The sequence below is a fragment of the Triticum urartu genome, chromosome 5A, assembly GCF_056163025.1.
Source record: "Triticum urartu cultivar PI428250 chromosome 5A, HENAU_Tu73, whole genome shotgun sequence".
Classification (NCBI taxonomy): Eukaryota; Viridiplantae; Streptophyta; class Magnoliopsida; order Poales; family Poaceae; genus Triticum; species Triticum urartu.
In genome coordinates this window covers 466,640,681-466,662,141 of record NC_141877.1, presented here as the reverse complement: position 1 = coordinate 466,662,141, position 21,461 = coordinate 466,640,681, and the positions used below count along the sequence as shown (strand labels likewise).

The following is a 21,461-nucleotide window of genomic DNA, read 5'->3' as shown; positions in this document are numbered from 1 at the left end:
GTGAAGATGTTGATGGAGATGAGCCCTCCCATGATGAGAGGAGCGTTGGTGATGACGATGGCTTCGATTTCCCCTCCCAGAGGGAAGTATCGTCGGCGGAATCGCTACGCCGGAGAGCAAAAGTGCTCCTGCCCGATCCAGGTTCCGCCTCGAGATGGTGGTGCTTCACCCCGAAAGTCTTCTTCTTATTTTTATTTTCTTGGGTAAATGGCCTCTTATAGCAGAAGATAGGCATCAATGGACCTCTGTGGGCCCCACAAAGCACATGGACGCGCCCCTGCCTTGTGGGCCCATCGAGGGTCTTCTCCGGTACTTCTTTCTTCTAGTATTTTTATATATTCCAAAATAATTCTCTGTAAATTTTATATATGTCCCGCGGACTCCCGTCCAAGTGCCGAACGGACGTCACCTCCGTGTTCAACACACGTACGGCTTGATGACGCCTTCACCTCCTCGATCCAGCAAGCGATGGTGAAGTAGTAGCTTGAGTCCTCTGGCAGCACGACGACATGGTGGCAGCGGTGGTGGCGGAATCTCAGCAGAGCTTCGCTAAGAGCTATGGAGAGGAAGAAGGCCACAAGAGAGAGGAGGGGCAGCGCCATGGCGTATGAGGGTGCGGCTGCCCTCTCTCTACCTCTCTATATATAGGGGGAAGGGGAGAGGGGGGGCAAGGGGATCCCATCTAGGGCCAGCAGCCACAAGAGGGAAACCCTAGATGGATTTTCCCCCTTAGGAGACTTGGCCCCCAAGCCAAAGGGGTGGGAACCCTAGGGGGCGCCCCCACCTCCTCTGGCAACGTGGGATGGGGTGAGGGGGCGCACAACCCTTTAGTGGGCTGGTTTGCCCCCTCCCCTTGGCCCATGAGCCCCCCAACACTTGTCGCCCCCCCCCCCGAAACCCCTTTCGGTCATGCTGGTCATCACCCGGTACCCCCGAAACACTTCCGGACTCCAATACCCTTCATCCAATATATCAATATTCACCTCCGGACCATTCCAGAGTTCCTCATCACGTCCGGGATGTCATCCGGGACTCCGAACAACCTTCGGTAACCACCATAATGACTCAACTATACTTATATCATCACCAAACGTTAAGTGTGTAGACCATGCTGGTTCGAGAACTATGCAGACATGACCGAGACACCTCTATGGTCAATAACCAATAGCGGGACCTGGATGCCCATATTGGTTACCACATATTCTACGAAGATCTTATCGGTCAAACCTCGATGTCAAGGATTCAGCTAATCCCGTATGTAGTTCCCTTTATCCATCGGTATGTTACTTGCCCGAGATTCGATCGTCGGTATCTCCATACCTAGTTCAATCTCGTTATCGGCAAGTCCCTTTACTCGTTCCGTAATGCTAGATCTCGTGGCTAACTCATTAGTCACATTGCTTGCAAGCTTCTTGTGATGTTTTATTACCGAGTGGGCCCTGAGATACCTATCCGTCATACGGAGTGACAAATGCCAGTCTTGATCCATGCCAACTCAACAGACACCCTCGAAGACAGTGGCGAAGCCACATGTAAGCTGGGTAGTCAATTGACTACCCAGCTTTTTGATAAAATCAATGTATACATGTATACATCTTGCAAAAAAATAAATAGAAATTCATATATCTGACTACACAACTTCAAATTGACTACACTGCATTAAACTTCTGGCACCGCCACTGCGTTACGTTACGATGTTTGGTACACACAAGGTACTCCTCCGGTGTCAGTGAGTTGCATGATTTCATGGTCATAGGAACATATACTTGACATGCAGAAAACAATAGCAATGAACTTGATATGATCATATGCTACGTTCATAGTTTGGGTCTTGTCCATCACATCATTCTCCTAATGATGTGATCTCGTTATCAAATGACAACTCATGTCTATGGCTAGGAAACCATAACCATCTTTGATCAACGAGCTAGTCTAGTAGAGACTCACTAGGGACACGTTATTGTCTATGTATCCACATATGTATCTAAGTTTCCGATCAATACACTTCTAGTATGGATAATGAACGATTATCATGAACAGGGAAATATGATAATAACCAACTTAGTATTGCCTCTAAGGCATATTTCCAACATTGGGAGGAGGTTTTGTTTAGAGGATTCGGTGAATCCCTCCCTTTCACCCAATCCTCTCAAATCCCCCCAATCTCCAAACCCCTCACATACGCCTACTATTTGGTACACAGGGATTCATACATAGGGTTTGCAAAATTACTATCCTATAAAAAATGTAATTTTTACAACTTCAAAAGCTCATAGGGGAAATGCACTTGCAACAAAGGTGCAACTAGATTACACAAAACAATAAACAAGCTCTCTTAAATGTACTATCAACGGTTCAACTGAAAATGGTACATGCATACATGCCACGGTCCAAATGAAAAACATGACACATACCACGGTCCAAATGAAAAATACAAGATGTTTGGTCCGAAAGTCAACGGTTCATCACAAAATAAGCACATGTTTGATCGGGGAATGCTTCGCGACATGTTTGCGGGCTGCACAGAGTAGAGGAGACTTGTGGCAGCAAAGCATGGTGGTACTTCTTTCTTCCAGTATTTTTTATATATTCCAAAATAATTCTTCGTAAATTTTCAGGTCATTTGAAGCTCTGGATAATAACTATCTTTGTTGTAGCTTTTCACGCTCAGAAATCCAGCTGCCGACAATCTCCCTCTTCAAGTGTATCTTGGATTTTAAGAGAGGAAGTACATTAAAATTGCATCATAAGGTGAAAATATTGTTCTAAAACATTAAAAAACAGTAGAAAAACATGAGCCAAAATGGACGTATCAGAGGCGTGCACCGCTGTTGGCACACGAATATGATCCTTTGTAGACTACACAGAGTTTTACACCAACAACAAAACTCGGTCACACACCGAAGAGTCCACCCACACTTGGCGCGGCTGCTCCATGACCCACCTAGTGATCCCACACTATATATAGAAGAAGCACACAACCATAAAATCTAGGCATCTATAGTCCGGTCCGAAGCTGAAGCCCGAAAGTCGGGCCAGACTCGGCCCAAAAGCTTGAATCTGGGCATCTATATAGCTATAATAAGACATTTATTATATGTAATATAATAAAACAATATTATTTAATGAGAAAAAAGTGTATTGTGGTATTATTCTGGCCGGGCCATGCTCATGCTTAGGATTTGGGGGCCAGGCATTTAAAGCTCGGCCCGAAAAAAGCACGGCCTAACAAATGCCCATGTTTACTTTGTCCATTTGAGGTAGTTGTAGTACATATTTAAGCCCTTTTTTTACTATAAGAAAACTCATTGAGTCTAGAGAAACGGTGCGAAAATTAGTAGGCACGAACCCTTTGGTCACGCCATGCCGGACAGTGTTGTTGCATTATCGTCCAAGAAAGCAAAATCCCCATACTTTTCCATGCCGCATTTATTCCAGACCAGCTTTGCATTTGACTTTTTGCCACGTCGAGAAAGATGTAAAGAAAACAAATTCCTTCCGCAAAAAGAAACGTTCTCCGCCACCCAAACGACCGAACCCCGAACGAACGGACGGGGGCGAGGCCGCTCGAGCCGTCTGGAATCTTCCGGCCCGCCACCCCGGGCCCACCGCCAGCCACACACCCATCAGGAAAAAGAATGACGGGAATGCCCTCGCCCCCCATTTCTTTCCCCTTCCCCAAGCCGGTGCGGCGGGCCGCCAGGGGTTTAAGAGCAGAGGCCGCCTCACGCTAGGGTTTTTCGGATCTCACCTCTGCCCCTTTTCTCCGTCCCCCGACTCGCCGCCGCCGCCGCCGGGAGCCGACGACCCAAGCTCGAGCGCCAGCCATGGCCATCGGATCTCTCCTCGCCTCGCGGCTGGCCAGGTCCGGCCACGCCCTCGCCACGCGCGCCATCGCTCAGGTGCCACCCCCCTCCCCCCCCTCTCCCCATCTCCATGTGCTTGCATTTTCTCTTGTTCCGCGGCCGGGCGCTGGTCTCTTCTTGGATCGGCGCGCGGATTTAGGGGTTCATTATTCGTGCTGTGATGTTGATCTGATGCGTCTTTGTGCTCCGCTGGTGTGATCTGACCAGGCTCCCAGGACACATCAGCATCATCACGCGACGTCTCCCCTGCTCTCCAGGCTCGGAGCCGTGGCCCGCGCTTTCAGGTAATCCTCGATGTTGGATGTGTAGATCGTCTACTGTGTGCTGTTTGTATCTGTCCTGCTTCTTGCTTGTTCGGTACTGAGATGGATGTATATTCTGTGCCTGTGCAGCTCAAGGCCCGCCGCCGCCGATGTCATCGGGATCGATTTGGGCACGACTAACTCATGTGTCTCCGTCATGGAAGGAAAGGTGTGATCTTGTTCTCTAATCACTGACTATGAAATTTGCCATATTCTCTGTATTATTAGACAGTTTAACAGCACTAGCATCTCTTGAATTTGTAAGGCAATAGCTGTATCCAGATGCACCTAGTAGTATATCTTGAAATGCTGTGAAGTTTCAGTTTGATGACCATACTTCCAATTGGTATTGAATCATTGACAGTACTAGTAAAATGTTGTTAAGTTGCAGTTTGATGTACTCCCTCCGTCACGGTTTAGAAGGCGCGCTTGGAAATTCTCTGGGACCTAGGTGGTTATCTATTGGTTGTGAGATGGGCTAAAAAATAGCTTTCACACTACGCATGCATATAGAAATAGTATATAGGAGTACTAATTAGCTACTAGAAATAAATGCAATGCGCCCTAAACCTTGTCTATTGTGGAAACGCACGCAAATTTAACTGTGCCTTCTAAACTGTGACGGAGGAAGTATATACATGCTTTTAATTGGTTGTGAACTGGTGACACTATTAGTAAGACTGATCAATTTGTTTGTACAGACACCACGGGTGATTGAAAATGCTGAAGGTGCGAGGACAACACCCTCCATTGTTGCCACAAACAGCAAAGGCGAGATCTTGATCGGCATCACTGCCAGTCGACAGGCAGTGACAAATGCCGAGAACACAGTTCGTGGGTCCAAGCGCCTGATTGGTAGAGCTTTTGATGACCCCCAAACACAGAAGGAAATGAATATGGTGCCTTACAAGATTGTCAGGGGAACAAATGGTGATGCCTGGGTGGAGATGGCTGGGAAGTCATACTCCCCAAGCCAGATTGGTGCCTTTGTTCTTACCAAGATGAAGGAAACTGCAGAGGCTTACCTTGGCAAGTCGGTCTCCAAGGCTGTTATTACAGTCCCAGCTTATTTCAATGATGCTCAGCGTCAGGCCACCAAGGATGCTGGTAGGATTGCTGGGTTGGAGGTGATGAGGATTATCAATGAGCCCACTGCCGCAGCTCTGTCGTATGGAATGAACAACAAGGAGGGCCTGATTGCTGTATTTGACTTGGGTGGTGGCACATTTGATGTATCAATCCTTGAGATTTCTAATGGTGTTTTTGAGGTAAACACCTTTCTTCAGATGACTCCACTACATATCCTAAATAGTTTTTTAAAGCGTGTGTTCTGATCATAGTACTGGTATCTTGTTCTGATCATAATGCTTGTATCTTGTTCAGGTCAAGGCAACCAATGGAGATACTTTCCTTGGCGGTGAGGACTTCGATGCTACATTGCTCAACTACCTGGTTAGTGAATATAAGAACTCTGACAACATTGATCTGAGCAAGGACAAGTTGGCCCTGCAAAGGCTCAGGGAAGCTGCTGAGAAGGCGAAGGTTGAGCTTTCCTCGACTCCACAGACTGAAATCAATCTCCCCTTCATCACAGCAGATGCCTCTGGTGCGAAGCATTTCAACATTACCTTGACCAGATCAAAGTTTGAGTCTCTTGTGGGCAACCTCATTGAGAGAACTCGCATCCCATGCACAAACTGCCTCAAGGATGCTGGTGTTTCTGCAAAGGAGATTGATGAGGTTCTACTGGTTGGTGGTATGACAAGGGTGCCAAAGGTCCAGGATATTGTTTCCCAGATATTCGGCAAGTCCCCAAGCAAGGGTGTCAATCCTGATGAGGCTGTTGCCATGGGAGCTGCCATTCAGGGTGGTATCTTGAGGGGTGATGTGAAGGAGCTCTTGCTGCTGGATGTCACGCCCCTTTCCCTTGGTATTGAGACTCTTGGAGGCATCTTCACAAGGCTAATCAACAGGAACACAACAATTCCAACCAAGAAGAGCCAGACCTTCTCCACTGCTGCAGATAACCAGACGCAGGTTGGAATCAAGGTGCTTCAGGGTGAGAGGGAGATGGCTACAGATAACAAGCTTCTTGGTGAATTCCAGCTTGAAGGCATTCCACCAGCCCCAAGGGGTATGCCACAGATTGAGGTCACTTTTGACATTGATGCCAATGGAATTGTCAAGGTGTCAGCAAAGGACAAGTCCACTGGCAAAGAGCAAGATATCACCATCAAATCGTCAGGTGGCTTGTCTGACAGTGACATCGAGAAGATGGTCAAGGAGGCCGAGCTGAATTCTCAGCGGGATCAGGAAAGGAAGTCGTTGATTGACCTCAGGAACTCTGCAGATACCACCATCTACAGCATCGAGAAGAGCGTCAGCGAGTACAAAGACAAGGTCCCTGCTGAAGTTGTCACGGAGATCCAGTCTGCTGCCTCTGATCTGAGAGCAGCAATGGCTGGCGATGATTTGGACGCCATCAAGCAGAAGCTGGAGGCGGCGAACAAGGCAGTCTCAAAGATTGGACAGCACATGCAGGGTGGTGGCGGGGCTGCCGGTGGTGACAGCGGCAGCAGTGGTGGTGGCGACCAGACTCCAGAAGCTGAATACCAGGACCCCAAGGAGGCCAAGATGTAGATTTGTTCTGCATCAGGTTTCTTCTACTTTTTTGTGTACCCAGTTTAGGAAGTTAATATCTTTATCCTACCTCCGTCTCTTTAGGTTTTTCTAAGAGGGCTACGACGATACCTGTAACATTTTGGCAATTGTTCGAATTGCGGATAAATTGTGAGAGGAGCAAACTCATAACCTATATCGGTTAATATATTTGGCCATTTGCCACATTGTCTTGCTACGTACCTTGTGTTTTTTGCAAGTTCCTGATGTCTGGTCTTGTTTATTTATTTATTAAGCTGCTTTTGTTTTTATTCCTTCACTATAAGCTCCTGATAATGTAGTTTGTTTAACATGTCTTATTCTTAATTAATTTATTAGTATTACTTAAGAGTTGTAATCTGGTGTCCAATGCAAAGTGACATCCAATATAATCTGGATGAGCATTGGCACTGCTGCCTGCATAGTCTCAGTTGCACCTTGAGCTAGTCATACTGTCGTTTTGACTTGTAAGTTGTATTCTTGTGCTCAGGTCAGCTTATGATGATTCCGTTCGCTGAACCAACTTTTGCTACTACCATGTTGTCTGGGTAATCAACTTCCGCATGGTCGCTATATCTACAGATTATCTGAAATAAATTTCAGCAGTTCAGCAACAGGGGTCATAGCACGAGAAGTTCTTTGCGTTTTATGATGTCTGAAAGCAATCAACGGGCAGACAATTGTTTTAGCATCAACCTGAACCTAAGAGTGAGAAAATCAAAATTGACAAAATAGAAATTGTTGATAAGGCTTGGCACGAAGATGGGGACATTAGGGGGAAGTTGTAAGTGATCGTTGTGGGATAGATGATTCATTTCATTGCAGAACGCTTACAACCTGAAAGGGAGCAACATTCGTGCAACAGTCTATAGATTACATGAAAATGGAAACATACACTTCTGCATAACATGTTAATTACTCGAATAGTGTATGTTTACCCATTTTCATGAACTTCTTTGAGTATAGTGTCGAACCATTCGCTGACTTTATTTTTGTGGCATTTTTTACCAGCTCCCTATTCTCCGAGAGTGAACGCGGATGCATCATGAGTGTCAGACAGTCGGTACCAGTCCTGAAGGTGACTTTTTCAGCGGAGGACTCTCGACATAGACCTCAACCAAACTGAGCCACAGAAATAGCTCCTTGACCTTGACCCCGGTGACCTTCTTGATCTTGCCCTTCTTGACGAAAGCGGTCACCTCGGGGGCATAGGAGACCGTCTGCTTGATCTTCTTGAAGGTGTGCTCGTTCTTCTTCTTCTGAAGCATCCACATGAAGCTGCTCTCGCGGTTGTACCCGACCTCCTCCATGTCGCTCATTGGAAATAGGCCTTTTGGGAGGCCAAGCTCTTCGAGGAGCTCGACGGACCTCTTCCTGCAGACGTCGTCCCCCTTGACAACCTCGGCGCCAGAGCGGTGGCTCTCGACCAGCTGGGACGCCATTTGAGCAATGTCTTGTCCGGGAATGGTTTGCTTCGGAAGTGGGGCTTTTGGTTTGCTGGATTGGCAGATGACAGATCAGCTTGTTGGTTATATAGATGCTGCAACCTTTAGTGGCTTGGAAGTGAAAACCGGCAGCTCTCCTCTATGGACTTCTTCTTTCAGATACTTCTTTTCTTGAAGAAAAAAAACGTCCAGCCATATCTGACCATTGAAATGCCTTAACGCTGAAGTCCACAGCAGAACACTGGAGTTTAGCTGGTCACGGATGACTAAATTGACCATGGCTTATATTGTTGTAGAAGTGCCTGTGATCTTGTCTAAGAAGCCGGGCTCCGTACCAAGTATGAAAAGAACACTCATTCAAGATTCTTTTTTTTTGCGGGGTCACTCATTCAAGATTCTTAAAAAGAAACATAACTTGTTTATCTCGAGTGGTACAAAAATTCAATTCCTGAGTAAAAAAAAGTTCCCATTATACTTTGACTCGAACAAGCTTTGTAAGCAACGCAATCCACCAAACGCTGAACGTTTTTCACATAAACTGAGAAATTATTCAACAATGTAGCAGTCTAACTGGCCTGATCATATCATGTATGTATGTTCAGGATCTCCCAAAGTTCCTCACCTGCATCTTGCATTCGTTCCCAATAGTTGTCAAATTAGGTTCTGCTATTAAAGAACAGAGTAGCTTGGCATCCATATCAATTCACCGAATTATGTTTTGCCTATTTAACTGTTTGGAATAACTTACTTTGGCATATTTCCCAGCTGTTTTTCCTCACCAAATTAACAAAACATATTCCATAGTTTAGCAATCACGAACTTAGTCATTTTACAGCTATTTTTCACATCAAATTATAAGATAATTTAACAACAGAAAACTTAGCCTCAAACTAACTAATTTCTAGCAACCCTAAACTTAGAATGAGAAATAATATGATGATCATGCAGCCTCAGCCATAGCAGTAGGGGTTCTTAGGTTTTGGCTAGTTGAGGTTTGCTTTGGTTTGTGCTTTTGTCCTGTTTTTTTTCGTTTGCATTTTTTCAGTGGTCTTCTAATACAAAACTACATCTGAGAGAAGAACTTGTTATCACATAAAAATGTGCGCCTAAGAAAAAATGCAAAGGACACTAGCCATCTGTTTTCCATTGGCGCAAATATGAAAATAATCTCCGATGATCTGATATTAGTGAGAAAATTAAAATCAACAAAATAGGAAATTATTCCACTATATCGCCATCCCACTCTCGCTCCTGCTCTGTTTGTTCGAGACATTGATACAACATACATCCACAATGATGCAATGTTAAAATCAACATGAAAATCCAGATACAGAGGGTCAAAATTTGAGTTCTTTTGTGCATGTCATGGTTCAAGTTGTATTTCAGAGCCTTGCTTAATTATTTGTTGATAAGGTCCTTGTTCTCTCTCACACAAAGATGGGGGCAACAGTGGGAAGTCAAGAGTGATCGATGTGGGAAAGAAGAGGGGGTATAAGTACAATTATTCTTTCAGTGAACGCTTATAAGTGAAAGGGAGCAATATTCGTGCAATAATCTATAGATTACATGAAAACGGAAACATATACTTCTACGTAACATGTGTAGTGCCGAACCATTCACTGACTTTATTTTTGTGGCATTTTTTACCAGCTCCCTATTCTCCGAGAGCGAATGCGGATGCGTCATGGGTGTCAAACAGGCCGGTACCAGTCTTGAAGGTGACTTTTTCATTGGCGGACTCATCGACATAGACCTCAACCAAACTGAGCCACAGAAACAGCTCCTTGACCTTGACCCCGGTGACCTTCTTGATCTTACCCTTTTCAACAAAAGCTGTCACCTCGGTGGCGTAGGAGACGGTCTGCTTGATTTTCTTGAAGGTGTGCTCGTTCTTCTTCTTCTGAAGCATCCACACGAACCCGCTCTCGCGGTTGTACGCGACCTCCTCGATGTCGCTCAGTGGAAAGAGGCCTTTTGGGAGGCTTAGCTCCTCGAGGAGCTCGACGGACCTCTTCTTGCAGACGTCGTCCCCCTTGACGATCTCGGCACCGGTGAGGTGGCTCTCGACCAGCTGGGACGCCATTTGAGCTCTTGTCTGGGATTGGTTTGCTTCTGAAGTGGGATTTTAGGTTTGTAGATTGGTGGATGAGCTTGCTGCAGGTGATAGAACAGAATATGGCGCGCCATATATAGATGCTGCAACCAGCATAGGGAGACCGGCAGCTCTCCTCTCTGGACTTCTTCTTTCAGAAACTTTTTTTTCTGAAAAAATACCACGCTGAAGTCCACAGCAGAACACTAGAGTTGAGCTGGTCACGAATGACTAAATTGACCATTGCTTATATTGGCGTGGAAGTCCCTGTGACCTTGTCTAAAAAGCTGGGCTCCGTACCTACTCCCTCCGTTCCAAATTACTCGTCGCAAAAATAGATGTATTTAGAACTAAAATACATCTAGATACATCCATACCTGCGACAAGTAATTCGGAACGGACGGAGTAGTTAGAAAAGAACGCTCATTGAGATTTATTTGAAAAATAAGTTGGTGATCTCGAGTGTTACAAAAATTCAGTTCCCGGGTCAAAATAAAAATGAAATCAATTCGTGAGTCAAAATAAATAAATAAACAAACCAAGCAAAACAAATAAATAAATCAATTCGCATTGCATTTTTTCTTTTTCTTTTTTCTTTTCTTTTTTCTTTCGAAAAGAGGAAAGACCCCGGCCTCTGCATTATCATGATGCACACATCCAATTTTATTAAAAGGAAATAAATAGGTCTAAAACGTACTCCCTCCGTCCGAAAATATTTGTCATCAAGATGAATAAAAAGGGATGTATCTAGATACATCCCTTTTTATTCATCTTGATGACAAATATTTTCGGACGGAGGGAGTATATAGTATCAACTAAAACGGCAAAAAGAAAAAGAAAACACCACAAATAGTGGGTACAAACAAAAGATTACATGACTTAACCACATAATCTATTAGTGACATGCCAGCCAAACCGGTTGAATAATGCCTGTGAAACCATCTCCAGACGGTTGCACCCAAAGGCCATGAGCCCCCCAACGTCCCCACGCTAAAGTGATGACCATATACGGATCGATGCGGTGGCTCTGAATATAACCTGCAAAAAGTTAATAGAGGGGGACCTATTAAAAACACAGTCATTCCGGCAATTCCAAATTACCCAAAGTAAGGCACAAACCCCTACACGGATATGACCCTTAAGTATTTTGTTGATACCAACCAACCAGTTCCAAACAAATTTGGGATACTTGTTGGTGGCAAATTATATGCAACATGAACCGTGCGCCAAATCAAAGTCGCGAAAGGGCAGGAAATAAAAAGATGTTGAATTGTTTCATCCTTATCACAAAAACAACACTTCTTACATCCATTCCAATTTCGTTTAGCCAAATTATCTTTGGTGAGGATCACCTCCCTACGAACAAACCACATAAAATTTTTAATCTTTACAGGTACTTTGATTTTCCATATATGCTTTCTACGGAACACATGCCCCGTGTTAATAAGATCTTCATACATAGACTTGACAGTAAACACCCCATTGATATTTAGTCTCCATCTAAAGACGTCAGGCGCATGAGATAGGTTGACCAACATCAACCTACGAACTAAATGGAGCCACGCCATCCATTTATCGCCAATCAAGGCCCTCCTGAATTGGATGTTCAGAGGTGTTGAACCAAGGACTGATTGAACTGTATCATCTTTTTACGCACAGTATTATACAAAGATGAGTACTGAACCGCAAGCGGATTGTCCCCTAGCCAGGTATCTTCCCAGAAACTAGTGGATTGACCATTACCAACTTTAAATGAACCTCTCATAAAGAAAGAAGACTTGACCTTCATCAAGCCCTTCCAAAATGGAGAGTCGGTTGGTTTGGCTTCCACCTGGGATAAGGTCTTCGAATATAAGTATTTATTGTGGAGGAGCTCTTGTCAGACCCCTTCCTCATTTTGTAACTTGAATAGCCATTTGCTAAGCAAGCACCTATTTTTGATTTTCAAGTTTTCAATGCCCAATCCGCCTTGGTCCTTAGGTCTACACAAGATATCCCATTTTGCCAGTCGACACTTCCGTGTGTGCTCATCACACTGCCAGAAGAACCTAGACCGGTAGAGATCAAGTCTCTTTAATACCTCTTTTGGGTATTTCAAAAAAAGACAACATAAACATCGGCAAACTTGTGAGAATTCGCATTGCATTTAGACTCAAAAAAGCTTTGTGAGCAAAGCAATCCACCGAACGATGAACTTGTTTTCACATAAACTGAGAAATAATTATTCAACAATGATTATATCATTTATGTGTATTCAGCATCTTCCAAAGTTGCTCACTTGCATCTTGCATGCCTCCCAATAGCTGTCAAATTATGTCATGCTGTTAGAGAACAGAGTAGCGTGGCATCGCCGTAGATTTTTATAGTTCGGTATCCATTCACTGAATTATTTTTTGCCTATTTAAGTGTTTGGAATAACTTACTTTCGCATATTTCACAACTGTTTTTCCTCACCAAATTAATAAAACATATTCCATAGTTTAGCAATCACATACATAGCCTTTTTGTAGCTATTTTTCACATCAAATTGCAAGATAATCTAATAGTTCAACAGTCACAAACTTAGCCTCAAGCTAACTAATTTCTGACCCTTCTTGTTCTCAACTGAGTAGAGGGCTCTGATGTGATGAGTTCTTTTCGGTTTTTGGTTGTGTGAAACCAAGCCTTTAGAATTTTTCTATGATAAAAGGTGAATTTTATTAACTCAAAAGGGCTGACTGCATAGTTAGGATGTACACAACCAAAGTAAGACCTGGGCATAATCAGCCCGACCTGGCAGCCCAAACGCGAAGACCAATGGTTGGGCCGTGCTCAGTCTCCAGATTTGGCCCAAATTAAAAGTCTAAAATAAGTCAAAAATAGGGTCTTGATAGGTATATAGCTATGCTATATTATTTATATTCCCCAAAATGATTAAAAGAAGGTTATTTAATGGGAAAAGTGCACTTCTTATTTGTTTCGGGCCAGGTCGGGATTAGGTTTTTGGGTCCCCAGACACGAGCGTGTTGCAATCGACACTTACTGGCGCTGGAGACGACGGACACGGGGGGATAGAACACACCTCTGCAGATGATACACCGACATCGTCGGTAGCTTCAACCAACCGATAGAAAAGCTTCAACTGACAGGGCAATTTTGTTGTTGCGACCAACACTTCTGTTTGTGCAAGTTGTGACAGAAAATCTTCAACCGGCTGAAAAAAAGCTCAACCGGCAGCGCGATTTGTTGTTGTGACTAGCGCAAGCCGCGATAGAAAAGCTTCAGTCGACTTCAGAAAAGCTTCAACCGGCGCCGCGATTTGTTACTGTGACCAACACTTCTGTTTGTGCAAGTTGTGACAGAAAATCTTCAACCGGCTGGAAAAAAGCTCAACCGGCAGCGCGATTTGTTGTTGTGACCAGCGCAAGCCGCGGCAGAAAAGCTTCAATCGACTTCAGAAAAGCTTCAATCGACTTCAGAAAAGCTTCAACCGGCACCACGATTTGTTACTGTGACCAACGGTTTGCTTGTGCAAGCTGCGATAGAAAATCTTCAACCGGATTTAGAAAAGCTTCAACCGGCAACTTGATTTGTTGTTGCGACCAGCCCTTTGCTTGTGCAAGCTGCGACAGAAAAGTTTCAACCGGCAGCACGAAAAGGAGCTGCAACTGATGACGGGGATGCTGAACCGCTGCCGGCGAAGCTAGAACTGACATTTTTTTTGCTTCAATCGACGGTTTTTGTGACAACGATGGGTGGCGCAACAGTGGGCTGCAACCGGAGCCTGCAAAAGTTACGCCAAGCGTTTTGTTTTGCTGTGATGGCCATGGACAAGCGGTGACCCGAGAGACAAGGCCAGGGTGTTTTTTGCTGCGATGCTCGATGCTACCGATGCTGCAACTGTCAACGGGCGATGTTTCGGTGGTGAGAATGAAGTAGCGCACACACTTGCTGGAACGAAGGGCGTCAGGGTGATATATCAATGCGATGACATGCACTACGATGACCTCCTGTGCAAGCTTCCAACCTCGACACGAGCTGCAACTAATGGCGGCAGGCCAGGGGCACCACGACGCTGGCTAGCTGCTGAGGATGACGATGCCGATGGACACGATTGTCGCGCCTCGCAAGGAGCGCATGGTGGGGGAGGGAGCGCTGTGACTACCCTCCAGTTGAGTTATTTTTCATGCGCGAGAAAGGAAACGAATTGAGGAATCCAACGATGCAGTGAGCTTCAATAGGAGGGCCGCACGGCGACGGCCAAAAATTCATTCGGTTCAATCGTCGTGCTAGACACTTGCAAACACATACACACACTAATTTTTATAAGCACATGTGCGTACCCTAAACTTATGAACACCTTTAAAAGACTCAACGGATTCGGTCCGAGCATCTAAAGGTAAATGAAACCATAGTTTTTCATGAGGTCGTGGTATTCTAAGAAAACTTTGCATATGTTTGCATTCAAACGGGGAGTAAAGTAATATTTTATTATTTTAGCGATGAATGCTGGCTAGTTTGTAGGTTGATGTACAACTTTAAATAATTGAAGCCCCAAAAGAGGCGGAGGAAAATGCAGTCTCAAGAAAAGAAGAAAAAAAAGGAAGGAAAAGGCATAAGCGATCGCGAGGACGTATTCAAAGCTGACTCTTAAATCATCCTCATTCGTGGACCGTGCGGTACAGATGTGTTTTGTCATCCAATGCAGTCTTGCATTCATGCGCGGACCGATACAGAAGACTTTTTTCTCGTAAATCAAAAGCAAACCGGAAGGGGTAGGGGCTTTGCCGGCGTCCGGATCGCTACCACGCACACATACAACAACTCTAGTTCATCCTAAACCTCGCTCGCCTCGCTTTCCAATGTGTGCGTCGCTTTCTGTGTCGCATTGATGCTGGCATTGACGCCGCGCGATGTGACCGTACGACAGGGCGGCGCTGATCAACGCGACCTCTCGGTTGACGCCAGTTCAATGCGGACACTCATCCTGAGAAATCAACTCAGCCCGCTACTCCGCATTGAAGCGGCCTAACAGTCCGTTCGCGTGGCCTGACCATGGCAATTTAAGCACGGTGTCGGGGTCATCCACATCACACTCTTCACTCCACATCTCAGAGCCAAGTCTTCGCGCACCTCCGCCTCTTTCCTCTTCATCGGCGACAGACAAGTCTTGGCCCTTGGTGGCTAGCACTAGCGGAGCGTTGTGGGGACAATTCCGGGCTGTGGCCGCCCCTTCCAAAAGCCCAAATATTTTGTATATGACTCACAGCCCATTTCTTGGCCCAGTACTAGCGGAAACTGAGAGGCCCAGGCACTGAGCGCTACGTGAACGATCGTGACCCGCCCCATCCCTGTTCGCCTGTTCCCCCTTCGCACTCCACTGCTCCTCACCTCCTCCGCCACTCCTCCGCACTGCTCCTCCGGTCGCCCCCATGGGCCATGGTGACTTCTGCCGCTCCTGATCCTCGCCTCCTCCCCTGACTGGCTAGGTCTTCTTCCTCCTTGGATCCTCCCATCTCCACTAGTCCCCTACTTCCACGACTCCCTGAGAAACTAGGTGAGTTCTCTAATGATTCTAACCTGATACATACATGAACTTGCACTTTCTTACTGTTACTTGCTATATTTTTCATAAATCTGAACCAGTTGCCCCCCCCCCCTCATTAGCTCTTCCGCGAAGAAGGAAATTGTCATCTTCTCTGGCGATGAAGAGGACTAGCTGCCGCAGACGCCCGTCCTCTTGCAGAACGCGATGTATGCAGTGACGGACACCGAGTACGAGGAGCAGATGAAGTTGATGCTCCGTCGCTCGCTCCTCCACAACATCGGTCCGGTGCCGCCACCGAAGACACTTCTCTGCGCCACCAAGTCGGAGCCTCCTTCCTCTCTATGCTCTTCCCATGCAACCGCGACGTCCAAACGGACGCCGCATGGTCAAGGAGGAGCAGTTGTCGCCGCCGCCTCCCAGCCGCGTCAAGGAGGAGCTGCTCTTGCCACCTCCTAGTCGTGCCGGTGGTGGCCGGCCCCACATGATCGCCGCGAAAGTGTGCGGTTGGATATTGCACTACCTCAGTGCCCGCCGCGGAGGGAGCTGTTAGAATTAATCTGAGACATACCGTTGATCATCCGGAGACCATGCAATCACATGAGCACGACATCGAGATTTGTTAACGAGGTTCACCGATATGGCTACATCCCCGAGGCATGACTATGGGCGCTCCTCCCCATGACACCGCTACAATACCGCACCCGGTCGCCATGCGCATCGGCACATGCCACCGGCTTCCCTTGCGTTCCGGTGCTATTATGTTGGCATAGATTACATCGTTCCGGTGCTACAAGCGTCCTACTTGGACACGACTTCATATCCTATCTAAACACAATACAATTACAAGTCCAACTGTAACCTACCTTGTACACAATATTCGACACAACTCTAACAGGAGCAATGGCGACAAATCATCCTCCCGGAGCGCCATGATGGCACAGGAGTATTGGACAGGGAGCGACGGTGGTGGGGTAGGCACAACGCCTCGTGCGAGGCGGAGTTCGCGGTGTCTGACGTTCCACCGCCAGAAATTGCCAACGACTCGGAGCTCGCAACGGCCTGGGTCATGGACCGGTCGAAATCTCGAAGACCACGACGGAGAGGAGCAAGTGCCGTCTCTGCCGCCTCGACGAGTAGATGGGCAAGTACATGAGTGGTCTCTTCACGAAACCACCGCCGCCACAGCCGCCCGTCTCTCCCCCCACCCACGTCTGCGGTGGTCGCGGCCACACTGCGTGCGACGCAGGAGCGAACGGAGAAGTTCATCCGCGAGCGCCAGGCGACTCTGAGGACGACAATGATGAAGGTGCCGCCAGTCTGCCTGACATGGCGTATGAGGTCACCGTCAAATATAGGGTATTTTTTTAATTTTAGTTCACGGACCAAATAACGCCTAGTTTTATGTAGAAACTATCCAAGTTTGAATAAAAACCGTCCAATTTGTTTAAAACTGTATCAAATTTATTTATTTTTGTTAAATTCCGTTTGAAATGTCTTCGAACATTTGAGGCTAGATTTGGATGGCCGGCTTCCGTATCAGTGTGTGGATTAATCCCCGCAAAAAGAAAAAGAAAAAGAAAATGCTCAAAGTAGAACGGGGGCAGAGAGAGTCTTGAGTCTTGACCACGAGCAAAACAGAGCAGCCCCTCTCCTCCTCCCTCCCCATCAGTGTCGTCCCCCAATTTCCGCGTCAAAACCCTCGCCCCCTCCGCGATTCCCCCGCCGCCGCGCCAAGCGCCGCCGCGAAGCCCGCCCTCCCGACCTCCTCCAAGGCGCCCGTCATGACGACGGCCCACTCCGGCGCGGCGGGCGCGCCGTCGTCCTTCTACGCGCCGCCCTCCCGCCGCCTCCACTTCTTCGTGCGCGCCACCGACTGCAAGACCATCGCGATGCACGCGGCCGCGGACGACACCGTCGCCGCCGTGCTCGCCCACCTCGCCGACCGCGGCTACGGCCGCGACCTGCGCCTCCTGCACGCGGGGCGCCAGCTGGAGCCGGAGGCCACCGTCGCCTCGCTCGGCCTCCCGCCCGACTCTACCCTGCAGCTCGCCGCGCGCCTCCGCTCCACCCCGCACCCCAAGGCCTGGCAGCTCGCCTCGCACATCGCCGCCACCGGCGCCTCCAGGGACGCCGGCACCGCCACCGCCACCGCCCACACCCTGGAAGACCTCGTCAAGGAGTACATCTTCTGCTGCGACCACGCCAACGAGCAGAACCGGAATGATCGCAGGGCCAAGGGCGACACCAAGAACTCCCAGCACCACGCCCAGGAGTACCTCGACATCTTCCTCCAGTCCGGCGCCGCCATTGCGCTGGTTCACCTCTACCTCTCAGATTTCTCCTCCTCGCGCTTCTACGCCGAGCGCGCCATCAGGTGCTTTCTCAGCACTGACCCTGCGACCTTACCGCCCAATGTAATGCTCGTCACGGCGCCGGTGCTCCTGGAATTCTGCCGCTTGCTTTCTCTGACCGCGGGCAACAAGGATCGCCTCTACAAGTCATGCCGTCATACACTTGCATCGGTGCTCTGCTTGCCACTCTCAGGGCTCGTTGCCTCCAATTCTCCTACCAAGGTGATCGAGCAGGTCCTCCCGTTTGCCAATGAAATTGTCGAATTGGTTCTGGATGGACTTGGATCAGATTCCATGATGGTGTCAAGGACAGACCTTGAGGAGCTCTCAAACTTCTTTGAAATCTTGCGCCAGCAGGTACTCCTCTGGATGCCAAAGAATATGTACAGCAGGGAGTGTAAGCGTACCGACACATGGGTGTGGGAGTTGCATGAAATGTCGACGAACCTGCTGAAAAAGATGGATGAGTGTCTCGAGAGGTTGGAGATGGATCTTTCATCTTTATCATCTGACAGTATGGGGGTCATAGAAAGTCAGCCATTCATGGCCAGCCGATTACATATGCTTGCCATATTGACAGAACTGGATATTCGAGGATGTGGCGCACAACCTTCGGTTAGTATTGCTGGCAAACAAAGCACCTCTCAATGCGCTCGTGCGCCGTTCCAAGAGGAACGAGCATCTCCACTGGCTCCTGAAGCATAAGGATCTGCTTTGCTTCGTAGCAAGTAACTTAAATTGAGAAATCCACCAAACGCTGAGCTTGTTTTCACATAGACTGAGAAAGTATACAATGTAGCAGTCTAACAGGCCTGATTATATCATGCAGGTATATTCAACATCTCCCAAAGTTCCTCTCCTGCATCTTGCATTCGTTTCCAATAGCCGTCAAATTATGCAATGCTATCAAAGAACAGAGTAGCCTTGTGTCGCCGTAGATTTTGGTAGTTCCATTCACCAAATTATTTTTGCCTATTTAACTGCTTGGAATAACTTACTTTTGCATATTTCAGAGCCGTTTCTTCTCACCAAATTAATAATATATATTCCATATTTTAGCAATCACAAACTTAGCTTTTTTATAGCTTTTTTCCAGATCAAATTGTAAGATAATTTAGCAGTTCAACAGTCACAAACTTAGCCTCAAACTAACTAATTTCTAGCGCATCCCGTTCTCATCTGAGTAGAGGGTGAGTTCTTTGTGTTTTATGTTGGCTGAAACCAAGCCTTTAGAGATGTAGTGATGGAATATTTAAAGTGCCGTGAGCAATTCACATCAAGCTGAACTTAGAATGAGAAAATAATCTGATGATCATGCAGCCTCGACCATGGCAGTAGGAGTTTTCCTCTGTGTTGGTTTTCCCATTCACTTTTGGTAGCTCTTAGGGTTTGGCTAGTTGAGGTTTGCTCTGGTTTCTGCTTTTGACTCGTTTTTCTTTCCTTTGCATCTTCTCAGCAATCTTTTAATACAAAAAAAAAATCAAGACAAGAAGTTGTTTTCGCATAAAAATAGGTGCCTAAGAAAACCAAAAATGTTTTTAACATCGATCTTAACCTTGAATCTGGAAATAATCTCCGATTATCTGATTTTAGCGAGAAAAATAAAATCAGCAAAACAGGAATTATTCCACAATGTTTCCATCCCAGCCTCGCTGTCGCTCTCCTTGTTTGTTTGAGACACTGACACAACATACATCTACAATTATGAAATGTTAAAATCAACACATGAAAATCGAGATACCGAGAATCAAAATTTGAATTCTTTTGTGCATGTCATAGTTAATGTTGTACTCCCTCCATCCCACAATAGAAGATCGTTTTACAAGCTAAAACAGCTTGGAAAATGATCTTATATTATGGGATGGAGGAAGTATTTTACAGCCTTTGCTTAATTAAGGCCCTTATTCTCTCTCACACACAAAGATAGATCAACAGTGGGAAGTTGAGAGTGGTCGATGTGGGATATAGGTGGGGGTATAAGTGTTATTCATTCATTTGGTGAACACTATGGGCTGAAAGGAAGCAACATTCGTGCAGCAGCCTTTTATTAGATTACATAGAAAACGGAAAGATATACTTCTGCATAACATGTGAACCATAGTGCCGAACCATTCACTGACTTTATTCTTCTCGCCTTTTTAACTAGTAGCTCCCTATTCTCCGAGAGCGAACACGGCCGCATCATGGGTGTCAGACAGACCGGTGTCGGTCTTGATGGTAACCTTATCAGCAGAAGACTCATCCACATAGACCTCGACCAAAGACAGGTCCTCGATCTTGACCCCGGTGACCTTCTTCATCTTGCCCTTTTCCACAAAAGCGGTCACCTCAGTGTCGTAGGAGACGGTCTGGTTGAGCTTGTTGAACGTGTGCTCTTTCTTCTTCTTCTGAAGTATCCACACGAACCCACTCTCACAGTTGTGCCCGACCTCCTCGATGTCATCCATAGGAAAGAGGCCTTTCGGGAGGCCGAGCTCTTCGAGAAGCTCGACCGTCTTCTTCTTGCAGATATCGTTCCCCTTGTGGACCTCGGCACCAGCGCGGTGGCTCTCGACAAGCTGGGACGCCATTTTGGGGAAGTGGGTTTTAGTTTGCTGGATTGGTAGATGAGCTTGTCGAACGTGATAGATCAGGATCCGTTGGTGCTGCCTTATATAGTTGCTGCTAGTTGTACTGGCTGCGAAGAGCCTCTTCGAAGGTGCTACGCGCACGCCAGCCCAGTGAGACCGGCAGCTCTCCTCTGTGGACTTCCTCTTTCAGATACTTCCTGTTTTGAAGAAGAAAAATGAACGTCTCCAAACTTTTGGAGCTAGCTCATTACGTCCAGCCATATCTGACCGTTGAAATGCCTTATGCCGAACTCCACACCAGAACACTGGTGTTGAGCTGGTCATGGATGACTGAATTGACCATTGTGTATATTGGTATGTCAATCGCAGCTGCGTGAGGTCGAAGGAATCGTACGTGCGCGCATGGAAGCAATGTACTTGCCACGGTTCTGCAAGAAGGAAACAAAGCAGAGATCGTTTTGTCTCATCTGGTGAACGATGCAGAGGTACCGTGATGGCCAAAGCACGAGGATTTGATCCCTAGCATGTCTAGAACTATTCTCTAAGTGTAGTTCGAATTAGGAGCTGAAACTTTTTGAGCTTGTACATAAAACATGGATGTATCTCTCCAATTTTTTAAAGCATTTTTTAACATGTTTTTTACTTCAAAA

General features: G+C 46.7%; 3 protein-coding genes and 2 pseudogenes across 4 annotated transcripts; 2 read left to right on the top strand and 3 right to left on the bottom strand.

Moving 5' to 3' along the window:
• Nucleotides 1-3,681: 3,681 nt before the first annotated feature.
• LOC125509789 (heat shock 70 kDa protein, mitochondrial-like) lies at nt 3,682-7,025 on the top strand. Its single transcript, XM_048674821.2, has 5 exons — nt 3,682-3,902; nt 4,074-4,150; nt 4,259-4,337; nt 4,870-5,436; nt 5,552-7,025. The coding sequence occupies exons 1-5, from the start codon at nt 3,828-3,830 to the stop codon at nt 6,806-6,808; spliced, it is 2,055 nt and encodes a 684-aa protein (XP_048530778.1). The 5' UTR covers nt 3,682-3,827; the 3' UTR covers nt 6,809-7,025.
• Nucleotides 7,026-7,384: 359 nt separating this feature from the next.
• LOC125509803 (uncharacterized) lies at nt 7,385-8,607 on the bottom strand (annotated as a pseudogene).
• A 1,156-nt stretch (nt 8,608-9,763) lies between these two features.
• On the bottom strand, nt 9,764-10,563 carry LOC125556271 (uncharacterized). Its single transcript, XM_048719043.2, has one exon. It carries the CDS (start codon nt 10,352-10,354, stop codon nt 9,926-9,928), a length of 429 nt encoding a protein of 142 aa, XP_048575000.1. The 5' UTR covers nt 10,355-10,563; the 3' UTR covers nt 9,764-9,925.
• A 6,952-nt stretch (nt 10,564-17,515) lies between these two features.
• On the top strand, nt 17,516-21,461 carry LOC125509787 (E3 ubiquitin-protein ligase UPL5-like; annotated as a pseudogene). The gene is made up of 2 exons (XR_015602370.1): nt 17,516-19,070; nt 21,181-21,461. The product of XR_015602370.1 is annotated as an E3 ubiquitin-protein ligase UPL5-like (transcript).
• Nucleotides 20,255-21,182, bottom strand: LOC125509788 (uncharacterized). Its single transcript, XM_087521205.1, has one exon. The coding sequence runs from the start codon at nt 20,809-20,811 to the stop codon at nt 20,395-20,397; it is 417 nt and encodes a 138-aa protein (XP_087377331.1). The 5' UTR covers nt 20,812-21,182; the 3' UTR covers nt 20,255-20,394.

What these genes read in the sequence shown, in the direction of transcription:
- LOC125509789 (XM_048674821.2), top strand. Translation starts at nt 3,828, where the DNA reads ATGGCCATCGGATCTCTCCTCGCCTCGCGGCTGGCCAGGTCCGGCCAC. An exon ending in CCACGCGCGCCATCGCTCAG is followed by an intron (nt 3,903 to 4,073) that starts GTGCCACCCCCC and finishes TGATCTGACCAG; the next exon opens with GCTCCCAGGACACATCAGCA. An exon ending in TTTCTAATGGTGTTTTTGAG is followed by an intron (nt 5,437 to 5,551) that starts GTAAACACCTTT and finishes TATCTTGTTCAG; the next exon opens with GTCAAGGCAACCAATGGAGA.
- LOC125556271 (XM_048719043.2), bottom strand. Translation starts at nt 10,354, where the DNA reads ATGGCGTCCCAGCTGGTCGAGAGCCACCTCACCGGTGCCGAGATCGTC.
- LOC125509788 (XM_087521205.1), bottom strand. Translation starts at nt 20,811, where the DNA reads ATGGCGTCCCAGCTTGTCGAGAGCCACCGCGCTGGTGCCGAGGTCCAC.